The sequence below is a fragment of the Pogona vitticeps genome, chromosome 4, assembly GCF_051106095.1.
Source record: "Pogona vitticeps strain Pit_001003342236 chromosome 4, PviZW2.1, whole genome shotgun sequence".
Taxonomy (NCBI): Eukaryota; Metazoa; Chordata; class Lepidosauria; order Squamata; family Agamidae; genus Pogona; species Pogona vitticeps.
Genome location: NC_135786.1, coordinates 163,136,353 through 163,161,372, shown reverse-complemented (window position 1 = coordinate 163,161,372; position 25,020 = coordinate 163,136,353). Strand labels below are relative to the sequence as shown.

Genomic DNA, 25,020 nt, shown 5'->3' with positions numbered 1-25,020 from the left:
GTTTGGTGCCGATTAAGGCTTTAAGTCTCTTATTAGAAGTTTTGATTATGTGAAAGTGTGCCTTTCTTAGATGGAAAGGAGAAGAAGGCTATGTGGATTACAAATGGAATAACTGAGACTGAAGTTTGTGGAGTGGAAGGAAAACATCTGTGCACAATTTTTCTAATTAGTGGACATACATAATTGGTGAACTTGTTTACTCATGGCTACTGTGTGCTCTGGATGTGCAGCACTCCACACCAGGAGTTTAGGATAGACAGCTAAGTAAATGTTATTTGGGTGACTTGGTCATGTTATGGACCTGGGAGAGCACAGGTATATGTAAAGGAAGGAAGTGTATGTAAGTGAAGGAAAACTGACAGAGCCAGTAACTTAGTTTTCATGCTCCCATACTCTCTTGGTGTTGGTATGGCTATTTCATTCCAGCGTGCTCCACTAGGAGATGACTTGGGGAAAGTGGTAGAGGTAGGCAACAGTGTTGAGGATTCTTACTGGCTGTGACAGACAATGTCAGAACTGTAGCCATCACACACTAGGCCAAACCCCAGAAAAAAAGAATCAGCTTATTTAACCCAGTACCCCCAAGGTAGTTTTCTGAACTGTCTGAGCACACATTAATAATATTAAAGTTATAGTATTTCAGTTTTGTAGGAAACAATGGCTGATGAAACCAATAAGGGAGAAAATACATTTATAAAAATAAGTGGGAATTTAACTGTACCTGGGGCGCATGATATTTTTTACTAATACCTATCCTAGTAATGCACGTGGTAAATTATATACAGAAAGCTAAATAGTTTAAATTATAAGCTTTGTAGGAAGGTTCAACATAACTCATACCAGGTCATATATAAACTAGCCAAAGACTAGAAAAGGCTGTATCACATAATGAAGTGCAATGTGAAAATAATTATGCCTTAAATAACACAGAGTAACTGTGCTATTGGATATGAGGATGTTGATCAGAATATAAAATACACAGGTAATTTCATTCATTCATTCATTCATTCATTCATTCATTCATTCATTCATTCATTCATTCATTCATTCATTCATTCATTCAATTTTTGACCCACCTTTCTTCCCTAGTGAGACTCAAAGGCGGAATATAATTTATTTTTAAATCAACAATTAGTTAAAGAAAAATGATAGTATATATACATTTAAAACATCACTTAAAAACTTGTACACTTTAAAAGACCTCCCCATCTCTGTTCCCCCTGGCTCTCTAGAAGCCTTGTTAGACACACATTTTCACTTGCCAGCAGAAGGAAAGAAGGGGCTAGCTGCACCTTCCAGAAAAGGGAATTCCATACTGTAAGAACACCATAGAAAAAGCCCTCTCTCCGGTTCTCACCAGATGTACTTGTGAGAGAGATGGGGCCAGGGCTCTTATTATGTGGGGGCTTGTACTGGGAGATAGGATATTTCAGATAGCCTGGATCTAATCTGACCAGGATTTGAATAAGGCCTAGAAATGAACTGGCAGCCAATGAAGCTGTTGTAATGGGGGGCAGGAGGGGAGCCATACAATCACATTAACCATCAGTCAACAATCTGGGTTCAGCATTTCGCACCAGTTCCTGAACCATCTTTAGAGGTGGCCCCATATAGAGTACATTGCAGTAAATCCAAACAAGACGAAACCGACATTAAATGCCATCAGCATACAGGTGACTGTGAACCCCTAAATTCTGGACAACCTTACCCAGCAGTTTCATGTAGATTTTAAACAGAATAAGGGACAAAACTGAACCATACCATAGGACAACAACCAAGGAATCCCACACCACTGCCTTCTGGGTTTGCTCCTCCAGGGAGGACTGAAGGTACTGCAACATAGTGCCTCCCAAACTCATCCTAGACAAGTGGCCCAGAAGTATACTCTGACTGTCATATCAAAAGCCACTGGACAGTTCAGCAGAAGGAACTCCCTAAGGGCATTCCGCTAGGCAAAGGAACCACTGTAGTTGTTACTTATTTCCACCACCCTTTGAACCCAGGCTGGGTGAAGACCCAGAGGGTGCATGAATTAGGACAGAAATTCTCCTGATTGTGCACTTTGTACTTAGTACACCAACCAGATGAGGTAGTCCACTGAAAATACTGTACTTAAGTGAATGTAGCCATTTGGCCTGATACCTTTTTTAAACACTCAAACCCCTCCCCCCCAACGATTACACTTTGGTAAGATATTAAATCGTTTATTAAAAATATATTTAAAAAAAGAATTCCAAAAGACAGTTGTACAACTTCAAAACAATGCAAAACCATCAAGCAATTCATATTCAGATAAAGTGAGCTTACATGAAAGCAATCCCCATAAAATAATAAAAGTGAACTACTTCTAAAACTGTTTTCCAGCTAAGTAATCATGACTGAGTCTCTGCTATGGCTTCTCTATGCGTACTTCATCCTCTGCAGGCAGATGAAAGGCTAGATAGCTTGACAAAAATCATGAGCCCCTAACTAGCTTCTTGCTAGTTCTTAAATCCATGTTTCCCCAATATGGTGCCATTCAATCAAATTTCAGTCCTTTGTTCATTAACTTTACCCTCAAAATGTAACTTTTCTCAACCCCTCCCTTCAGTTCTCATAAGAGTTTCTGCTAACGAGCTATTAAGAATGGAATGCAGTGTTTAGGTTTTGCCTGGTACATCCTTGAAGCAGTCCGAAACGGAGCAACATACTGTAACTCGTCTTTCTCATGCAGGTAAAGCGCTACCTGTAACAGACTGGTGAAGTACAACATAACCCATCCAATTTCCATACAGTCTAGTTGCCAACATAGATTGTCCAACAAAGCAGTCTCTTTGTCATAACAAAGCCTAAAACCTGATAGAACTGGATCTAGATAATCTGTCTTGTCCATGTATCTCTGGGGCTGAGAAGCCACCATCCATTCCAGGACCCTGCCCATGAATGGAATATTGGAGATCAGCCTGTAGTTGTCAGGGTTCCATAGAGCATTGGTCAGCCACCTTGGGCCTCCAGATGTTCTTGGACTTCAACTCCCAGAAACCCTGGCCAGCAGAAGTGGTGCTGAAGGCTTCTGGGAGTTGTAGTCCTAGAACATCTGGAGACCCAAGGTTGGGGACCACTGCCATAGAGGGCTAAAGGGTACAGCTGCCTCCTTGTACCCTGCTCCATAGAGGCATTCACCATTCTCCTAACACTTGTTAGGCTGAAAACTAACCAGCTCTAGTAGTGTTCCATGCCAGTGGTGCCATTTTCCTAACTTCCGCTTCTTCACAGCTGGTGTGTGTTTCCTGGCCCTACAGCTGAAAGCTGATGCAGCCCTTTGGGCAAAAGAGATTTGCACCAGGCACTGGTGATTATGAAGCCCATCAATCAGTCATTTGGCCATTCTTATATGGCGAGAAAAAGAACACCCCCACCCCAAACCTTCTGGAACTTACTTGAACATGAACTAGCTTAATCAGTGTCTGGTGATCATGGTGGCTTTGTTATAAAAGAGAATTGCTTTTAATTTGTATCTGGAATTCGGCACATTCTGTTAAAGTCAGAGATTTCACAGATGACGGTTTATTGCAGAAGGAGGTTTTGTACAACACACGACATCTGTTGGAAAGACATTTTCCATTATGTGAACAGTGTAAGCACAAGCACTGTAGTAATTGTTTGTACCCCAGATGGAAAGCAAAATTTATGTGGCATTGGTTTCAAAATATAGTAATGTACCAGCTTGCAGGTAGCATCCTTTAGCATACAGAAAACCTAATATGTGCAGAACTGTCTGGGATAGAAAAGAAAAGGAACTCCCCCACCCCCCGTCATTTAACCTGATGTCATCTGGGTTTGGATTGTACAGTACTTTTAAAACCTAAAGCTACAGAATCAGCCTGGAATCCAAACAGGAAAGCCAGCCATTAATTTACCAGAATTCACAGAGCAAATGAAGATGACAGCATATAAATGCTACAGCAAAGCGAGTAATTGTGCCATTCACTGTCTAGACAGTTTGCTTTAGTAATGTAAAGCTGTGGCTGAACTAACTAGTATGTGATCATGGCATAGGAGCTTTGCAGATATTCAGAAACAGCAACAGGGAGACAGAGAGGATTTGCAGAGTTCCTGTCCTCTTGGTCACAGGAGTGTCTATTTTAAAGAGAAAATTTCTGGGGTGGGGGGGGCGGGGGGATTTATCTGTTCTCTGCTTTTAAAGGGCAAGTGAACTCAGGGATAAACAATAAGGGTGTTGCTTTAATCTAACTGTTAATTGACACAAAAGAGAAAATTATAGTTAAGAGTACTGCAAAGGCCCTAGTATTTCCTTCTTTCTCATTCATTCACATTTTAAAATTTCATTTAAGATCCATTTAGTTCAGCTATGATATCCATACCTAGCATGGATAAACAAGTACCCTTTTAATATGTATTTGACTCTTGCTGTTTTATTCCACTTCAAAGACTTTTATTTTCTATATATGCAAAAATAGCTAGAGGACAGAAGATAATTCCAGATGGCATGCCTATCCTACATAGACTACAATAAATTACTTAGCAGAGTGAATGTTCTGTTACTTTTTATGGTCATGTTCTATATTTATATGTGGAGTGGAAATGATCACATGACAAAACCATCATTTGATACTACAGCTTATGTATACCAGCTAGTGGCTACTGACTGCAGAATCACCCTTTAGAAAACTGTAGTTTAAACTCATCTACTCACCAGAGTTTCTTTCCGTTGCTTTGTTTTAAATACTAAAATTACGAAATTGTGGTTGATGCTTCAGTGTGGGACTTTTTTATTTGCAAATTCTTAAAGCAATTTAAAAAACAATATAATGTAAGCTATTCCTAGTAGAATCCAAACTCTTACCTGATACATTATTTGATAGAATAATTGCACAAACATGTCATTTTGCCACTGATTCCAATTTTCTGTAAACCTTTATGTGATTTTGTGCATTTAAATGATTGTGTTTTCATTCTGATAATAGAAATTTGTTCTTATGCTACCTAACAAAACCTGAGTAAGTAAATGCTGAGAATAATACCTTTACGCTGCACCCTTTTGGCTCTGTTTTGCTTCTGTATGAATCAATTTAAACTGTGATACAGATAAGGATGATTGACTGATTTGTGAATTTGTATGTGAATTTACCTGATCAGTACATCCCTGACTAATGTGAAAATTGGAATGTAACTATTCCTACTTCTCCAGATTTTAATGTTATAGTTCTGGCTCAAATATTTGTCACTAACAAAGTATACACATGTATTATAAAAGGAATATAATACATTTAGAAATGTATTTTTGAAATAAAATACATTTTTCAGTACATATTTTATGAAAAATATAAAGACATATTTAAATGTATTTTTTGTATCCAGAGGGTTTTTTATAGTTGCAGATTACTGCAGAAATCGGCTTCTGTTTGCTTTGATAAGTTCTCTCATTCCAGGTCTTGTTATTTGAAACAGATTTACTAACTTTATTTTGTGAAAACTGGTTCTGAGACACTATGATAAAAGCATAGTTACTTGCAAAGAAAAACAAATTCAGGATCTCATTAGATGAATTGAAATCTATATCTAGAAGCAGTGTACCTAACAAGAAAATAATTAATAATAATTTGTGTGCCATCAAGTCATTTTGGACTTATGCTGACCCTTTTCAGGGTCTTCTAGGTATAAGTGTGCCTAGAAGTGGTTTACCCTTCCCTTCTTCTGGGGGCATCCTGGGACTGTGTAGCTTGCTCAAGGCACCACACTCTTCGGGATGCACAATAGGGAACTGAACTCACAACCTCTGGCTCTGCAGCCATGTACCTAACTGAGTTTTCCAGTCAGCTAAATGGATAATAGTGTGTATTTGTATGGACAGGAACTTGTCCCAATATCCATTTTGTTTACTAGTTGGTCAGTTGAGAGAAAGCATTGCTCTGTTCACATGTCTGATGTCTGAAAATGCCCACAGATGTCTGATGTCTTTTATTTAGTCAATATCTGTACAGGTGCAATATATTTCTTTTCTGCCAGCAGTACTAATGGTTCATTTTTAATACAACAGGATGAAGTGGCCATTCTTCTAAAACCAATATCAGACAAGATCCATGAAATTCAGATGTTCAGAGAGAGAAACCGGGGAAGCAGCATGTTTAATCATCTGTCAGCTGTCAGTGAAAGTGTTCCCGCTCTTGGGTGGATAACAGTTGTGAGTTCATATGTTTAAAAATATGTTTCTGATTTTGTTGTGCTAAACTAAACATAACATCTGACTTGTATGGACAATAGTTTCCCCTCTCTCCATTGTGTCTTAATTTTGGTGCTGGATTCAGAATTAAGCATTAATAGGACCTGCAGAAGCTAACCATCCATCTCCCCAGCATGCCCATCCCCTAAACCAGGGATGTCCAACCTTTCACTTTCCCTGGGCCACATTAGAAGATGAACATTTGGTTTGGGCCGCACATAAATTTGGTTTGGGCCGCATGGGGGGGGCAGCCCTAGCCATCCTCCGCAGCCCCGCTCCAAGCGCGCTTACCGGCAGCTGCAATCTCAGATAGCAGAGGCTGCCAGCTTTGACGCTGGTGGCTTTATGGGGCCGGGAGGGGGTCCACCTATTGACGGGGATGGCACAATGCAGTCACACAGCCTCCCTCTCCCCTCTCCCCTCCCCTTCCGCTCCTTCCTTCCTTCCCTCTCCCTCCCCCACCGTTGTGACGTGCCCCAGCCGCATTCCGGCCACAAGCACCGGCAGTGTAACTTGAAACTTTAGAATTTCTTTTAAAATAAAAAATTACACTGGGCCGCATTATGAGCTGACCTGGGCCGCATGCAGCCCTCGGGCCGCAGGTTGGACAAGCCTGCCCTAAACCACTCCACTGAGGACTAGAAATGTTGTGGAATAGGGTGGACTGTGGAATAGGGTGGACTGTTGTGGAATAGGGTGGACTGAGGTGCACAAGGCACCTCTCACAGATAATGACTCTACCAGGTGTTCAGTATTCTCCCCTTCTCCCTTTGCTCCCTGCATGGTCAAAAACCCACCCCATGTGGTACAATCTGTTGACTCTTGATGAAGCATTTTGGGAGGGAGGATCTGTACAGAGAAGGGACAGGAAAAATAGCTCCTGCAAACACCGAACGTATTCTGACTTGGGATCCCATCTTTTATGTCTACAAAGTAAAATGTAGAGAAGGTTTTGCTTTATGTTTATATATTCCTTCTCTTTATATATATACAGTATATATAAAGAGAAGGAATATAGAAAGGAATATATATATATATTCCTTCTCTTTTAAAATTCATTCCTGTGACATGTACATGATGATCGTGTGTTCTTCCTTAGTCTCCTAAACCAGGGCCTTATGTCAAGGAGATGAATGATGCTGCCACGTTTTATACAAACAGGGTGTTAAAGGAATACAAGCATAGGTAAGTTTTCTTCCAACATTGCTACCATCGTCATTTGCTATTTTTCTCAGATGCTTGTCTCCAAGGTCTAAAGCAGGGGTGGATCCATTTACAGACTTTCTTTATTCACGTGTAGTGTACAGTAATTAGTCTTGCAAAAAGGCTAATTTCTTGTGGAATGTGTGACTGAGGGATGATGAGAGCTGATAAGGAAGAGTTCACTGACTGCCTCCATTAGGAGGCTTTTTACTGTACCTGAACTCCCGATGGGGTGGAGCAGAACTCAGAGGGACTGCTGGTCAATCTCCTACCTCTGTTCTGAAGAAAATTGTACTATTACTCTAAGTCCTCTAGAAAAAGTGTCTAGTATTTTGAGTACAGTCGGACCCCTGTAGCCACAGTTTTTGTTGAGAGTTGCTTAAGTCTCAGTAAAATGCACAGCGGAAGGCCAGCTCCTTAAGATTAGAATTAGTAGCTGTTGAAGTCCCCTTCTTTACCCAATTGTTCTGGGTATTCACCCTCACCAAAGCCTAGCAGTTTAGAAAATAAGACTCAGGAGGCGATCTTTAAGTATAAAAGTTTTTGTGTATTTTCCTCACTTAAAAGTCCATTTCTAAAACAGGCACTCATTAGGCTTAAAGTTGATAGAAAGGAAAATAGTAACAATAAGGTTTGTTTCCTCAGCCCATGTGGCTGGGAGGATCTCTAGGGTTCAGAGATCCAGCCTAGAGATCTAGCATCTTCCAAGGTGAAAAAAGGGTCTGAGACAAAATGGAGTCTCTCAAAACGTGTGAGGAGGAGAAGGGAAGAAACAAGGGCGGAGTTTATCTAGCTCGGCAAAAACAAACCGCTCTGATTAGTTAGCATGCAAACAATCAAGCAAACAAGTTAGTCTGAGATGGAGGCCCTTCCTCCCATATCTTGAAATTTACATCAAGATTACTAACTAGCCAACAGTTTTGGCAACTACACTATGAAAATACATATTTCTGGGATTTTTCTTTTAATATTTTAAATATTTTTAGATGGCGGATGTGAAACTGTAGATACTGATCTCATGGATGCAGGGATCCTACTGTATTATATTGCCATTTGTGGCTATTTATAAATATAGTACTCTAGCTATAGCTTCATTGCAAAATTAATTTATAAGAGACTCTAAAAAGCCTTCTAATTTAAAAATATGTAGTCCCACTGAAGTTGGCTTTTAATTTTTAAAATCTACAAGAACAATCCCATAGTGAAGTATTGCAGTAGTGAGGGGGATACTCTGTTCTGCTGTGAAGAAAATTAAAGTAAATTTCAAAAAATGATGTATGCATAGTGGGAGAAATAGTGAACGAATAAAGGTAAGGGACTTTATTCTGCAGCATTAAGAATTTTGGGACCCATCTATTTCAGTGGGAAGAATATAAGAAACTGTTTAATCCTGCCATTGAAATCAGTAGGAAATCGAAGCACTTACATTTATGGGTCTAGTCTAACTAGTTAAGCACGGCTTAATCTGTGGTGCCAGATTAAAATATGAGGTAATTGATATCCAAGGATCTCAGTGATGGTGTCTGAGTAATTGATTTCTTCTTGTTCCTTACCTATTGAAAGGAACAAGAACTGACATCCTATTGGTTGGATGTCATCATAACTGTTTTAATTTTGGATGAGCAGCTCTAAACAATGATGTTGTGCTGCATCAGAACCAGTCTGCAAAGTTTTTTTAGCCAGTAGCTGAAATCCCTTTATGCAGTTACATAAATGGTGTAACTTTTAGAAACAAATTGCTGAAAGTTAAGAAATCTCTGTAGGTGTTCATCTGTTGCCTGCTGGCTGAAATCCAGTAATGTAAAGTCTGATGAGGTAATCAGCTGCAGCTGTATATTGTTAATATTTTTTTTCTTATCCTTCCTCCACCCCCCCACATTCCTTGGGTTCCCTTTGGTCCTTGGGAAGTCTTTGGGGGCAGCAAGATAGGGTGGAGTCTTAAATATATGAAAATCACAGTTGCTGGGACCGGCAACTGCAATTTAAAATTTTCTGCTGTCCCTAATGGCTTCCTCAGGACCAAAGGGAGCCTAGGAAACTTGTTTGGGGTGGGGTGTAGATTTTTGTATTAACAAAATAAGGATCCAGCTGATGACATCAGGCTTATCTTGCAAAACTTTATGTTAATAGATTTCAGCCACTGAGTTGGCTTGTAACAGTCTACAGAGGTTTCTTAACTTGTAACAGTTCACCTCTAAAAATTATGCCTTTTGTATAACTGCACAGCAAAATTTCAGCCAATACATTCTTCTTGTTCCTGTGCTTATTTTCTCTTTTATTTTGCCATGAATGACTAGCTGTCACAATTTATACTTGTTTTTATTACATGTTCAAAGTATTCTAGCTTTCTGCATTTTTTACTCACTCAGTTTTTAGTGGCTGTTTATTGGTTGCCCTCTTGAGCCAACTGGAAAATGTTTGTCAATAGAATATGATTGCAAGCAGATAAAGCTTGACAGAATAAAATTCAGGGTAACTCTGAAATAAAAAGAAAGAAAAGCATGGAATGGGAAATTGAAACCTTCTGACAATCACCTCTCTAGTTAGTTTGTTTGCAGCATGTTCAACCACTAAACCAGCAATCTGAACTACTCTGAAATGTATGTATTTATGCATTAACATTCATGTTCACTTGTATGGAATAGCCAGAGTATCATTCTGAACCTCAAAAGCCCCAGAAATTCCAGTCCCCAAGCACATCAATAGGGCAGAAGAGTTTGTGATCAACAAACGTTTTGCTGTTTCCAGAATTCAATGAAGAAAGCATCCACCTTATGAAGTGTATGAGTATATAGCCCTTAATAGAATATTTCTTTATTTCATCAGTTGGAAATAGTAGGGAAGGTCTTTTTTTCAAGTGCAGGTAACGTTACTGAAACAGATGTTGTGCAGAGAGAACCAAAATACTCTTTGACTGGACTGCTGGCAAAAGAGAATCCTGAAGCATAAATGCTATGTTGAAGTAAGCATGGTTTTTGCCAACAAATAACCGAAACACATACATGTGTGTATTTTAGATATATCTCCTAATGAAGGCTGCAGTCTGCAAACTAGTGGTATACTATGATTAATGACTAGTTGAAATGTCTTATGAATTAATTCAAATATAATTCAGAAGATTCAAATAATGGGCTGAATCCAAGGTTAATCCCAGGTAGAGTAGATCCACTGAAATGAGTGGAACTTGTTAGGTACAAGCAATGCAAGTTCCATTGTTATCATGACTATGAAACATTACACACATGCACAAGTATTTCCAATTATGTTACAGTGATTTGCGCCATGTTGATTGGGTAAAGTCTTTTTTGAATATCTGGGCAGAACTTCAAGGATATATCAAAGAACATCATTCTACTGGGCTCACATGGAGTAAAACTGTAAGTGCTTTCTTTCTTTTTTTTCCCTTTCAGTTTAGAAAAAGTCCAATAATGCAGAAATAATCTTTATGACCCACTTTTCTCCTTGATATTTGAGAATGCCTAACTGAGGATACTATCATGGGAAAGTCTGCTATGAAGAAAAAGTAGTTCCCAGCAGAACTACCCTTGTTTGTTGCTGTTGTTTAGTTGTTAAGTCGTGTCCGACTCTTTGTGACCCTTGTTTGTACCCAGTCTCAAATAGGGAATAAGATAATTAGTAATGTTGACCTGTGAGTTTGACAGATTAATTTTTCATCAGCACCAAAATAAATGATGAAAAGTACTTGCTGAAGTTTTTAAAAGGCTCTTTGCAGTGTTTCCTGCCCTTGGATTCCTAGATTTTCTTGGACTACAACTTCCAGAAATTGTGGCCAGCACAGCCTTCTGAGCTGTGGGCTTCTGGGAGTTTTAGTCCAAAACATCTGGGAACCATTGCTTGAGGATTTGTAAAATAGAAGCGTGTTGTGCTCAATATGCAGGGTTGCAGTTTCCTCCATTCGATCCGCCTCCAATCAAGGTACAGCCAACCCTTGACTTACGAACATCCCTACATACGAACTTTTAGATTTACGAACGGCTCCGTTGGCAAAAATTGGCATCGACCAATGGGAGAACTCCCTGGGGTCCCCCCCCCCGCCGCAATCAGCACCTTCGGAGCTCTCAAAGAGCTTTCCCCCTGACATCGGAGGAAACCGTTTAAGAGCTCCAAATCCAAAAAGGCCCTGCCTTTTTGCCTTTTGAAATGCTGGAATGGATTAATTCCATTCCCATGCATTTCAGTGGGAAATGGTACTTCAACTTACAAACTTTTCGACGTATGAACATCGTTCCAAAACTGATTAAGTTCATAAGTCGAGGTACCACTGTAGTTGGAAGTCCACATGGACTCAATAAATAGATGAGCTCAGAAAAGCAGACGATCTGTAATTGCATCATCAAGTACTGGTCGTTTAAGTCAACACACCCTAGTCACTGTTGGCAGCTTTCCAAATCTTCTCCAGGGTACTCCCAGCTGCACCATAGTGTCATACATATGTGGATTCTGTCATGTGATTCAGAGATTCTGAGGAAGAAGAAGAGATCTCCCTAAGAAAGTGCTAGAATTACAGCAGAATATGAAAGGGTTTAAATTATGAGAAAGAAAATATAAGATATAATTTTAGATTTTAAAGGCTTAGAAAAATTGGTAAGATAAGTGTGAAGTAAGTTTAGTAAGAAACATATCGACAAATGTAATAATGATATATACTGTTCTCCATCACATTCTGTATTTTTATTTACCCCACTACCGTAATCCAAATCCCCTTCCCAAGGATCTTCCCTTACCCAATGGAAAATGAATAAAATTTTAAAAAAGAAAGTGCTAGAATACAGCCACAGACAGCTCCTATGTCCCATGTGCACCATAGTCTTCCCAAATAAGGCAAAATTTATAAACTTCTGAACATCATGGGCACATTACAAGATATCTTTAAATAAACCAAGTTGTAGACTGAAAACGTGTCAAGTGTTCAGACTCAGTGTTGATTTTTCAGTGTTGCCTCATACAGAATTCTCATTTTCTATTTGTCTTTTATATATAATAATGAGGTACTCTCAAATCAATTTTGATTGATGGCAAGCCCAGCAGGGTATACAGTAATCAAAAGTAGTTTGCCATTTCTGTCTTCTGGGGGTGCTCTGGGGCTGTTTAACTTGTCCAGGGCCACTTGGCTGTTTTCCTGCAAGACACAGTGGGGGGGAAGCAAGCTCCCAACCCATGGCTCCAGGTGCTTCAGCTACATAACTGCATGATCCAGCCAACTGTCTCCTATGTAGTGATCCTATTTATCATTCTTCGAGAAGCCACTTCACCATCTATAACTTGTTAGGAATGCCAAGGATCTTAGTTTAATGCCGCTTGCACATCATAATAACTTGTCCTTAAGGAACCTGTGAGGAGATCTGATATTATTGCTGCTTTCCAAAACATTTTGACAATATGATGAACATCTTAACAATAAGTGATCACTACTTATAGAAACAACTCTGAAACTTTTTTGAATAACAACTCACAGAATCCGCTGGGAGGTTTCCATCCAAAAGTACCCTTACCAGATTCTCATTTTCTCTTGGTGGTTAGTTTCTCTGCTATAGTAGATACTGCCATATGTGGCTGAATTAATCACAGCAAAAGCCACCTCACAAACTGCAGGCCAAGAAACTTGGCTCACTAGCCTAAATAGTGTGGTTCAGGGCGACCCTGACCGATATATCAAAAGCATGATAAATCCTGAACAGGTGATAAATGGCACTGCAGTCTCTCCACCCATTTACCTTCTAGAATGTCTGAAGGCGCCCAGATAAACAGATCAGCCAGGAGACAGAAGGAATTTTAAAAAATGTGGAAGCAGCAGTCATCAGCTGTTTCACCTTATAACTAACTCACATATTATTGTGTGGCAGGAATGCTTGCAGACAGGTGTAGTTAGCAGAGACAACACTAGCATTCAGTTACAGAATAAACACCTTAACAAAAGATCTGCGTGATAGTCCACCTGTTCCTGTGGGCTGCTGCATAATATTTTGAGCTCCACAATCCTCATTCTTATGCTTAAGTGTATATGTATAAACAGAACAATATAGAACTCCATAACCATATTAAGTGTATAACTAGCATTATAAGAGTTGTACTGCCAGTTATCTTTTTATCTGGAAAACAAAAATATCTCCTTTGAGACTCTCAATAACTGGCTGTCTCAGTGTATGTATAGATTTTTAGTTAGTTGTTCACACCACCTGTCTCCCTCATTCAGTCTTCACATGTTTATGCATACATGCAAAAAGATACTTTCCCCCCCCCAGATTATAGAAAAATTTGATTTTATGGATCTCAAATGTCAAAAAAAACCCTCAAGGCAGAATTATTATAAGAATTATTTTAATAAACATGTTGCAGGGTTTTTGGTCACTGTCATGCTCTTTTTAAAAGGATACATTGGAATGCAACACAGTCACCCTACTGTCTTATTAAATATAAAATGGCAGTGGATTAAACAGGAGGCTGGGCAAGCATGGTGCTATTGTTACCTTCAGTTGGATTCCACTCACAGTGGCATATATGGTGGGAGAAACCTCACTCTATCCACACAATTAACTAGATGAGGTCAACTGGACTACCATGACTTGATGGCTACTTTCGTAATTGATTATGGAGGTGAATGCAAGTCTTGTCAGTCAAAGTAAATATGATGATCAGCTAATTGCCAGAGATGGACACTCTGACATGTGTCTGTGTGTCTAGGCATATTTCTTGGGGATAAAACCATGGATACTGTCATAAGTATATTACTATTGTTATTTCTTGGGCACTTCTTTCAAAAAAACCTTTAGCTTTCTAATAGCGTATATACAAGAGCTAAAAACAAAGTATAGCATAAAGCAACCCTTCTGCATAGATTTATCAACTTTCATCCCATTTTTCTTTATATTCTATGGAATATGTTGCAGAAGATTTCATGGTTCACAATAAATGTATCTTACAAATGGGAACAACAACCAACAGATATGTTGGCACAAATACATTCAAACATTACTTGACTCACTATATAGTATGATGGGAGAGAACAGCTGTTTCTAAGGAAGGCAGCTGACATAAACTTACAAGACAGACATCTTAACCATTTGTGCTAGTTAAAATACTTGTTTATAAAGATACATTGTTAAAAACATCTGCTTGAATGTAATATAAGGAATTGTTTGGAGTAGCAAACACCTGCTGGTTTAAGAGAAGATGAACTTCTGAGAACCTGTAAGATCTCTCTGTTTTAGAGCTTGTACATAGGAACTGTACATTCGCACGCAGCACTGCAGCCTCCTTATGCAATCTTCAAATAGACATTATTGTAGGGAAATTAAATAACTGGACACACACATCCACTAAACCTAGCAACCATTTCAGAATTTCCTCTTGTTATTTAAAATGGGTATATGAACCTAGCTGGAAATGGAGTCCACAGACATCTCTTCACAATGATACTTCCATAGACACAGCAGCAAGAGTGTGGTGGTTGATTTCAAGTATTTGTGCCTTTCTTTTTACAAAATGCAGCTGTAAAACCATGAAGGAGTAGTAGTTTCTTAATGCTTTTCCCACTAGTATTTCCCCTTCTTTGTTTCACTGAATGCTGGTTTGCCTTATGTGGTAATTGTCAAAGAGGAAGCCAGCGGATACAAAAGACTGAACAACAAGCCAGTTTATCCCCTTGACTTTTAGTTTTTCAGTCTAGGTATCAGGGAGCTCGTAGGGCTTTGGATATGGTGGAGAATACTTATGGATTCTCCCCATCTAGGATGATTTCTCTGTCCTTTAGAAATATTAACTCTGCAATTTGTTTTCTTGGAAAGGCATGTTTATTATTTTCCTTTTATATACAGTACTTTTATTATATTGTTTTATGCAAGATGCCTTTTACCTTCTCTTTGTTCTGTTTCTTTTAAAAGTACAGTGGTGCCCCGCTTGACAACGATAATGCATTCCGTTAAAATCGCTGTTAAGCGAAATCATCGTCAAGCCAAAGTAAAAACCCCATTGGAATGCATTGAAAACTGGTCAATGCGTTCCAGTGGGGGAAACAGCTGCTCGTCCAGTGAAGATCCTCCATAGGGGAAGCCATTTTTCATCACTGTCTTCCGGAAATAGGTCCGGAAAACAGCGGGGAGCCATTTTGAAAACCCGACGATCAGCTGTTTTTAATCGTCGTGAAGCAAAAAATCGGTTCCCGAAGCAGGGAACTGATTGTCGTAAAACGAAAAAACCCCATTGGAATCATCGTTTTGTGATCGCTATAGTGATCGCAAAAAATCGTCAAGCGATTTCGACATCTAACGGGGTAATCGTCAAGCAGGGCACCACTGTAATGCTTGTAAGCAGCAAAGAAGACAGAACATTCTGATCCAAAACATGTATTGGAGGGAGAATGTGGTGGTACATGCCACTTAATGGCCCTCACTGCAGGTCGGAGTGGCTCATTGAATCGGGCACCTTCCCTCCATGGATGGTTTGTCATGACTTCCAAATCTGGCACTCTGACTTATCTGTTGCTTAGCAAGTCAGAGAAAGCTACTGAAAATATCCGTGGACTGTTTCCATGGTTCATGAGGGGAAAGAGAAGGCAGAATGCTGTGTTCAGACCTCTTGAAACAACAGCTGGGAGCTTTGTGGTTTGTTGAGATGCTCTTGCTTCAAGAACAATTTCCTGTTTTTCACTTGATGGTCCTGCACATCTGACTTCTCATTATTATCTCTTCGGGGTGTTGAGTTTTACGAAGTACAATACCAATACCATTAGCATTTTTTAGAAATTCCTTTTCAAATTACGGAAACAATTTTTTTTCTGTTGCCCTTTGTTTCTTTATGTCCAGTCACCTTTTATTCTTTTCTTCAGGGTCCTATTGCCTCAGCAGCATCAGGACTGCCTACTCTAGCTGGCAATCAAGGCCCTCCTCCACCACCTCCTCCACCACCACCACCACCTCCTCCACCACCAGGACCTCCTCCTGTCTTTGATGCAGAGAATGCAAAAGATGATGCAACTGCAGGTCGTTCAGCATTATTTGCCCAGCTGAACCAGGGAGAGGAGATTACCAAAGGTGTGAAGGAAACAATGCATTTATTACTCCTGAGACAGTCCTTATATTTTTCCCCTTTTTTATTTTAAAGACAAAACACTTTCTTTCATTACCTCCTCCCATACGTCCTTTATGCAAGAATGCTTAATCTGAAAATTTCCATGAGTATCTACATTATTAGTCTTGTTGTGGCAAAATAATGAACAGTCATGTGGCACCTTTTGACATTAATAGATTTTTAGAGCATGAACATTCATTGACACTTAGCCAGAAAACTTGACTCCAAGTATCTGAGAAGATACCCTGTGTCCACAAAAGTTTATGGCACAATTAATCTGCTTGTCTTAAAGGTGCCACGTGACTTCTACGATGGGCCATACTCCCAGTGAACTGTGTATAGAACTGCAGCACAAGAGGTCAGTTTCATAAATGTTGGTAGCCCAGTTTTCAGATATACTGACATGGAATACTAATCTTTTTCAGAGAATTTTTATACCTGTGAAGATTAGAATGTTGACTTAAAATTCTGTCTGTCTGAGACCATTATTTTGAGCTTTGTTCTTAATTTCTTTCTGTTGACTTCCCTGGCATTTTGTGCATGCAAAGGAAAAAGAAAATTTTGATCACATTTCATATTCTTGGTTAAATACATTCATAAGAATTGGCAGCACAGTCTACACATGCTGGATGTACTAACTTGAGGCATCCTCATTGGTCCTCCTTCTGCACCTCTATAGGCAGTTGCACTACAGCACAAAGACCATATTGTTGTGCAAGGATATGATAGTTACTGATGCAGCTTCAGTGGATCAGAGTAGATGTAGCCGCTCCCTGTCAGGATCTGAAAGCCCACAATAGTCTGTTCCTCCAGAGGTTGGAAATCGTTTCTGAAGAGAGACTGGCCACAGAGACTGGTGAAACATTAGGAAGAACAACATTAGGAAGAACACGGCCAAAGAGTCTGAAAAACCCAGAACAACCATCAGTTTCTGAAGAGTTCATTTACTTCCCCTGCTTTGTTAAAATATTCAACAATTTTATTTTTTAAAAAATTTAATAGTTAAACTCTGACATCACTTTTACGTATCAATTAATATTTCTCATTATTAGAAATTATTCCTGACTATTTTTATAATTTCAGCTAATATTTTTAATAAAATAATTTGATAACTAAAAATAGAAAATCATTTTACATTGTTTTCTTAATGGAGTGTGAATCGGGCTCTGGCAATGCAGCACCAAACTGGCCCAGTATCATCCCAGCCTTGGCATCCTCACCACTGAACAGAACCTGTGGAGACTGCCCCAGTCCAGCTTCAGCACTGGAAATACAAGGGGAACAGGCATGGCTGAGGAGTCCCTGACAAAAATTCCATGGAGTCCAGCCTGGTTCAAACTTTTATTAAAGGCACAGAGTCAGCTCCTACTGCCCTTTCCCCTGCATTCTTAGGAGTTTGAGTTTCTGTCACTAACTCCCTGAGCACAGTCAGTCCAGCTGGGGTTCCAGCTGACTTACTGAATTCCAAAAGGTCCAGGTCCAGAGAAGTGGGCAAGAAGAATGAGACCCGATCCAAGATGCAGTCCTTTTAGAGAGGTCTGGAAAAGGCAGGTGAAGGGGACTGGGGCCTGCTTTGCCACACCTGGTGCATATGTGTGTATGTGTTGTAGCTCCATCAGCTTGTGGGCTCCAGTCCACAATAGTGGTCCAGGAGTAAAAATATTTTGCTGATTTGAAAGAATGGCCATGCGTTGCTCAGGCAGTGAACTTGTACAAAAATAGATAGCAACCAGTCATCCCACTCTCAAGGTAAAAACTAGATGCTTCCAGACAGCATGACAGACACACAGTTGAACAGAGAGAATGCCAAAGAGACAGAGGAATTTGTACATGCACAGTATAATGTTACATATCAAAGGGTATCTAAAAGAAGGGAAGCCTGCACAGTTAGGGAGAAAGCAAGACAGTACAATGTTTAGCAACTTTATTAATATTTTACAACAGATACCAGCCTTGCAATGTTAAACGCCACTCTGCTGACTTGGAGATCTCACTTAAGGCTACAGCTTTCATTTCAGTAAGAGATTATTTAAGCTGGTGTCTTATTTAAACATGAAGCTTTGAAATGAATCAAGTACAGTTTTTCTGCAAATAGAAGTTTGCATTAAAAAAAAGAACTGCCAGCTGATTTACCAACACAGTACATACATTAACAAGAATTGGGCCATCAATGTATTCGCGAAGGCTTTCACGGACAGGATCTAATGGTTGTTGTGGGTTTTCGGGCTCTTTGGCCGTGTTCTGAAGGTTGTTCTTCCTAACATTTCACCAGTCTCTGTGGCCCGCATCTTTGGAGGACAGGAATAGCACTCTGTGCTCTGATACAGTTGTTTGGGAGTTGAGTATTTATAGCTGTGGGATCAGCTTTTGTCCTTTTCAGGAGATGGGTGATTATGGTGATGAGTGTGTTTTTGTTGTTGGTGTATTGTTGTGATAATGAGGAGAGATTATCTGTCACTGTGAAAATCGGCAGTAGCTGAACATGCCCTAAAATAAGCTGGACATGAAATTCTATTTCAAAATACTGAAATACTGGACAACACCAGCAATAATTATGTTAGACTGCACAGGGAAGCCATTGAAATCCACAAACACCAGCAGAGCTTCAACAAAAAAGAAGAAAGTTTAAAACTCAACAAAGCTTCGCTCCCAGCACTGAAAAATACAGCCTGCAAAAGGTCGAGGAACTCTACCCAGCCACAAGGAAGGGTGATCACTACACACAAGAGACCAACTAACGACACCCATCAATCAGTGACAGATAATCTCTCCTCCTTATCACAACAATACATCCACAACAAAAACACACTCATCACCATAATCACCCATCTCCTGAAAAGGACAAAAGCTGACCCCATAGCTATAAATACTCAACTCCCAAACAACTGCACCATAGCACAGAGTGCTACTCCTGTCCTCTCAAGATGCGGGCCACAGAGACTGGCGAAACGTTTAGGAAGAACAACCTTCAGAACACGGCCAAAGAGCCCGAAAAGCCCACAACAACCAATTGGGGCATCATTTCAGCTTCTTCTATCAAGGTGATGCTTATAGATGCAAAAAAGTGGATACTTTTGTACACTTGTGATTTTTGTAGGTCTTCGCCATGTTTCTGATGACCAGAAGACCCATAAGAACCCCAGTCTTCGTGCCCAAGGGGCACCAATTCGCTCTCCTACAAAAAACCATACTCCAAGTCCAACTGCTCCCAAGATGGCACCTCCACAGAGCCATTGTCCTGTGTTAGAACTTGAAGGAAAGAAATGGAAAGTGGTAAGTTCAGCTCATACGTAAGTAGTCTGGAGGATAGCACATTGGTGAAATTTCTCTAGGGCAGAGTGGCAAACCTTTGGACTCCAGATATTTTGACTTTACCTCCCAGAATCCCCAGCCTACAACTGTGGGAATTGTTGTATAAAACATCTGGAGGGCCAAAGGTCTGCGACCTCTGCTGTAGGGTAAATAGACTTTATATACACGAGGTGTTGTATCTTTCACAAAACAGCACACTGAAGTTTCAATTTAAGAGAAAGAGGAATCCTCCATTCTTGTGAATTTAAGCAATATTTTATTCCGCTTCTCTTGAGTATGTGCCATTAGATGTTGGTTTTGTAACAGTATTACCACACATACTGAAGTGGAAATGTAAATGTAAGTACAGTATGTTTAAAATTGCTTATTTGTTCATATTGTGAGAAGAACTGGTGTAACATCCATTTTGCACCACATAAGGCTACAGCTTAATTTAAGTTTTAGTAAAATTGCACTTTGAGTTGACTAAACATTTATACTATTAGTACATGCATTTATGTTCTGGATCAGTGGTTCTTAACCTTGGGTTACTCAGGTGTTTTTGAACTGCAACTCCCAGAAATCCCAGCCAGCACAGTTGGTGGTGAAGGGTTCTGGGAGTTGCAGTCCAAAAACACCTGAGTAACCTAAGGTTAAGAACCACTGTTCTGGATAAAAGCCATATTAGTTCCTGCATGATCTACAGTATAGTTTCTTAATTTCTGTTGATTTAAATTTCATCCTAAAAATATTTAGTAACTTTAAAAAGATTTTAACTTTTTAAAAATTTCAAATAATTCAACCTCAAAATCTTAAGGAAACTTTACATAACCAAAGCATACACATAAATTACTAAAACAGTATACTGCTGTAATTATGCACTGGTCATTCTCAACAGGGCTGGCCCTGTCATTAGGCAGAGTAAGGCAGTCATCTCATACAGCATATTTTAGAGGTTATAAAAGGGCAACAAAGTATTGGTTATTTTATTAGTGATTATTATGTTTTTACTGCTGGAAGAGGAAGTTACGGGATTTTAAAAATCGATAAGGGCTCATTTTGACAGGCATTTGTCTTACTATTTGGTGTGCTGCAGGGGTGGATTTTTTCCTTTTTTCTAGTGAGCACATGATGAGCAGATCAGTTTGCCCGATTTGTCCACAAGGGACTGCAACCTGCACCTTTTTGAGCCGATGTTAGGGGCCTCAACTTTTTCCATGAGGGTTGGTGCTCTGTAGTTTAGTCTGTTCCTAGCATGTGCAATTGCTGGAAATGGACTAAAAATTGAGCCTTGCCCTGAGATGGCTAAATTAACTCCAGCCATCATCCAGTTCACAAGTATGTAGGACTAAGACCACACACGTGAGTAAGACTTACACCTGAGTAAACATGTGTCAGTTGAGCTGCAGCCCAGCACAGTCCAGCTCTTCACTTCTTCAGCTACAAAAGAATCCACTCCTAAATTCACCATTTGCAAAAGGCAGTTGTCGGGAGGAGAGTTACTTTCTGCATCAAATACTCCTTTCCTCAGACCAAAGGGATGGCCCTTTGCATTTCCAAGAGGGAACATCCTTTGCTTCAGAGAACAGGAGCCTGGTGGACCTGTTTAAAGGAAGTAAAACTTGTTTGATCTCCAGGGCAAATGTTGCCAAGTAAAATCCCACCCCCATCTGATGGTTGCTTAGCAGTGGAAACATACAAGAGCCGGATCCACAACATGTTTACTCCTGTGTCCTGCATAGAATAAGTCCTTGTCTGCTGGCCCAGGTCCTTAGCCTGAAGCGCTCAGGAGAAAGTAAGGAGAGATTGGGGCAAGAATCACTTTTGACAACTGCGAAGCAAGTTGGACAACCTTGCAGCTGCCAGGCTGGGGAAGATCTGCCATTTGAACATGAGGACCACACCAAATGGCATATTGCTCCTCTCTCAATCTCAAGCAACCCTATTTAGACTGCACCAGTCTGCACCAAAAGAACCAGTACAGTTGCACCCTAAGTTCCTTAAATTTCTTGCTTTTACACTGTGCAAAACAGGGCGCAACTTAATTTGTAATTACAGCTCCCAGAATTCCCCAACACGCATGATTAATGGCCACTCTGGCTGTGGAATTTTGGACAAAGTAGCCCAAACAAGAGAAATTTCCACATGCCGATGCTATGTATGTTAACTGCAGGTAAACTCTCTCTAGATCAGAGGTCCCCAGCCCCCGGTCCGCGACCTGGTGCCGGTCTGTGGCCTGAGCTGGACTGGGCGACAGAAACAGACCTCCTGCCCCACCCCCACATGCACTCACCCACACACAGCTGATTCATGCATGCGTGCCCGTGCGAGTGCCATGCTGCCATTTGCATATGCGCATGAGTGCAAGCGCGTCCAGACAAGTGCCACACTGCTGTTTGTGCATGCGCACGAGCCTGCCCGCACAAGCGCTGTGCTGCCATTTGTGCATGAGCATGTACGTGCCCGCACAAGTGCCGTTCCACCGTTTACACATGTGCATGAGCGTGCACACATTTGTGCGAGACAGCATGCGCTTCTTCGTGCATGCGCACAGGTGCATGGGGGTGCCCGCCTTCCCGAGCCAGTCCATGGGGTGAAAAATGTTGGGAACCCCTGCTTTAGATACTGATTCAGCAAAAAGTACAAATACTACTCTTTCTTCAGAGCTGACAAAATTATTTATTATTTATTTAATTTAGGAATACCAAGAGGACAAGAATGATCTTTTAATTACTGACACTGAACTCAAGCAAGTAGCGTACATTTTCAAATGCAGCAAATCAACACTACAGATAAAAGGAAAAATCAATTCCATTACAGTTGGTAAGTGCACTTACTCCTCTTATTACATGGAGGAACAATGCAATCCTATGCACAGTGATCTGGAGCAGGCCACACTCAACATAAAGAGATTCAGTTCCAAGTAAATGTGACCTATTTTATTGCATTGTCCATTTTCATCCATAAACATACTGATCTGGGAGTAGATGCCATGAAACAAAATGAGCTTGTCCATACTGGCATACAGTTATGGTATATGGTTCACTGACAGCACTGGTTGGCCGGGGGGAAGAGGGGAGACCTTGTCATCAAGTGTTTCTATTTAAAACAATCCACTCTTCCCCTTAAAGAGCTGGCTCATATCTTTCTGGCACAGGGCCAGGTTATGCTATATATTTTTTGTATGATTCAGTGCGATCTAAAATAGCTCTTTGTTTTGCCTTTACAGATCAAGAGTTAAAACAGATTGCACTGATAGTAAGGACTACACCAAATTTCACAGCATGGACAGACCTAGTGAAACCTACTTCTGATTAAATATGCATAGGGTTGCATCAATCATTTTTCAATAGTTTTACTGACAGTGTACTTTTAGGACACAGTCATTACTCCTGTTGAAATTTGTGGAGATGTTTTGTGGGGATAAGCATATGAGCAATGCTTATGAGATTCTAGTACAGTTTTGTTGTATTTTCCACAGATAGCTGCAAAAAATTTGGAATTGTATTTGACAATGTGGTGGGTATTGTTGAAGTGATCAATTCCAAGGATATTCAGATACAGGTAAGTGCCTGTTCACGATACTACCTAAGCAGTATTCCCCCACAAGAAATGTAAACTTCTGAGAGTGCAGTAAAGGTGCATGGTGTTAGCAAAAATCAGAATTAGGTTGCAGATTTCAAGTCCTAAGATTTAAAAAAAGTGCATTTAAAAGATCATTCTAGAATTTCAAACATTAAGAGTTTAAAAGATACAGAATACTCAACAAAATTTCCTTTGCCACTTAAGCATTAATAAAAGAATTATGTAACAGTTGAAAAATTCCTGTCAAAATACCTCTAAAATGTATTTAAATAACCTTTTAAAGGATTTTTTGAAAATGACGAGAGAATGTTACTTACTACCCAAAAAGTAACTTCGCATTTACTTATTCAAATACTTATGGAATGTAGTTCTGTTTGTTACCCAAAAGGTAACTCATTGCTGGTAGCCGTTATTTGCAACTAGTTATCACCAAGCTTTGCTTAGGACCTGACTTCCTTTTTATTGTTAACAGTAGTCATGGGGTTAATTGAGACTTAGGTGACATTGGTGGTCCGTACTGCCTTTTTCCATCTGAGGCGGATAGCCCGGCTGCGACCCTATCTCGATGTGGGGGCGCTCACTACCTTGGTACATGCGCTTGTAATCTCAAGATTAGACCACTGCAATGCGCTCTACGCGGGCCTGCCTTTGAGGTTGATGTGGAAATTCCAGGTGGTGCAGAATGCGGCGGCCAGACTCCTTAGTGGAGTGAGAAAATACCAACATATTTCTCCTACTCTGGCTGCACTGCATTGGCTGCCCATTCGGTTTCGCATCGACTTCGAAGTCCTGATGCTTACGTATAAAGCCCTAAACGTTTTAGGACCTCGATACTTGGCGGAACGTCTACTCCAACCAAGCTCTACCCGTGTCACTCACGCGAGCCAGGAGGTGAGGCTGAGGAGCCTGACGTCGAGGGAGGCCCGGAAGGAAAAAAACAAGAAACTGGGCCTTCTCGGCAGTGGCTCCTCGCCTCTGGAACAATCTCCCTCCAGAGATTCGTGCTGCCCCCTCGCCGGGTATCTTTAAAAGCCAACTAAAAACTTGGATGTTCAGGCAGGCCTACCCCTCCAGTTAATATTTGTTATATTTCTTTGTGGTTTATTTTTCATTTTTTCCCCCATCTTGAAGCTTTTACTATTCAATGTAATAACTCGGTTTTTAAATTATTATTATTGTATTACTGTATTATGATTTTGTAAGCCACCTAGAGTGGTCATATCAACCAGATAGGTGGGAAATAAATAAATAAATAATTGATTGATTGATTGATTGATTGATTGATTGATTGATTTGGATTTGTGGGTTTGGGGAATTATCCCCTTGCAGTTTTCCTACCTGAAAAGGATTCACTGGGACTCCTCTTATTAGTTATAGGAATGTTAGGTTGTGGAGAAACAAGTATAATATGTACTTGTATCTCTTTTCCTCTGCAATTAATATTATCTCAAGGAAGGTTATTTCAGTTGGGGAAACTGTGGAGGGAAAGCCTCACCTTCTCCCCTTTCCAGTGTTGTAAATTCCAGCCAGTTTGTCCTGCTGTGCCATAGCTATTTTCTTAAAACTGTAAAGAAATTGCTGTGCTTTTTATTTACCTGTAACCTTCAAGGAAACTGGTCCATGTTAGCTAG

At 40.1% G+C, this 25,020-nt stretch overlaps 1 protein-coding gene across 7 annotated transcripts in view; it reads left to right on the top strand.

Moving 5' to 3' along the window:
- The window catches only part of CAP2 (cyclase associated actin cytoskeleton regulatory protein 2), a 65,051-nt gene that overhangs the window by 26,815 nt on the left and 13,216 nt on the right, over positions 1 to 25,020 (top strand). For 4 of the 7 annotated variants that reach the window (XM_020812211.3, XM_072998640.2, XM_072998639.2 and 1 more), the window contains exons 5-11: positions 6,041 to 6,184; positions 7,323 to 7,408; positions 10,698 to 10,803; positions 16,272 to 16,476; positions 19,611 to 19,786; positions 22,504 to 22,627; positions 23,286 to 23,368. In XM_020812211.3, the coding sequence (XP_020667870.3) occupies positions 6,041 to 6,184; positions 7,323 to 7,408; positions 10,698 to 10,803; positions 16,272 to 16,476; positions 19,611 to 19,786; positions 22,504 to 22,627; positions 23,286 to 23,368 (924 nt within the window). The remainder of the gene's footprint in view (positions 1 to 6,040; positions 6,185 to 7,322; positions 7,409 to 10,697; positions 10,804 to 16,271; positions 16,477 to 19,610; positions 19,787 to 22,503; positions 22,628 to 23,285; positions 23,369 to 25,020) is intronic. The other 3 variants (XM_078393487.1, XM_078393486.1, XM_072998641.2) reach the window with 1 other exon arrangement.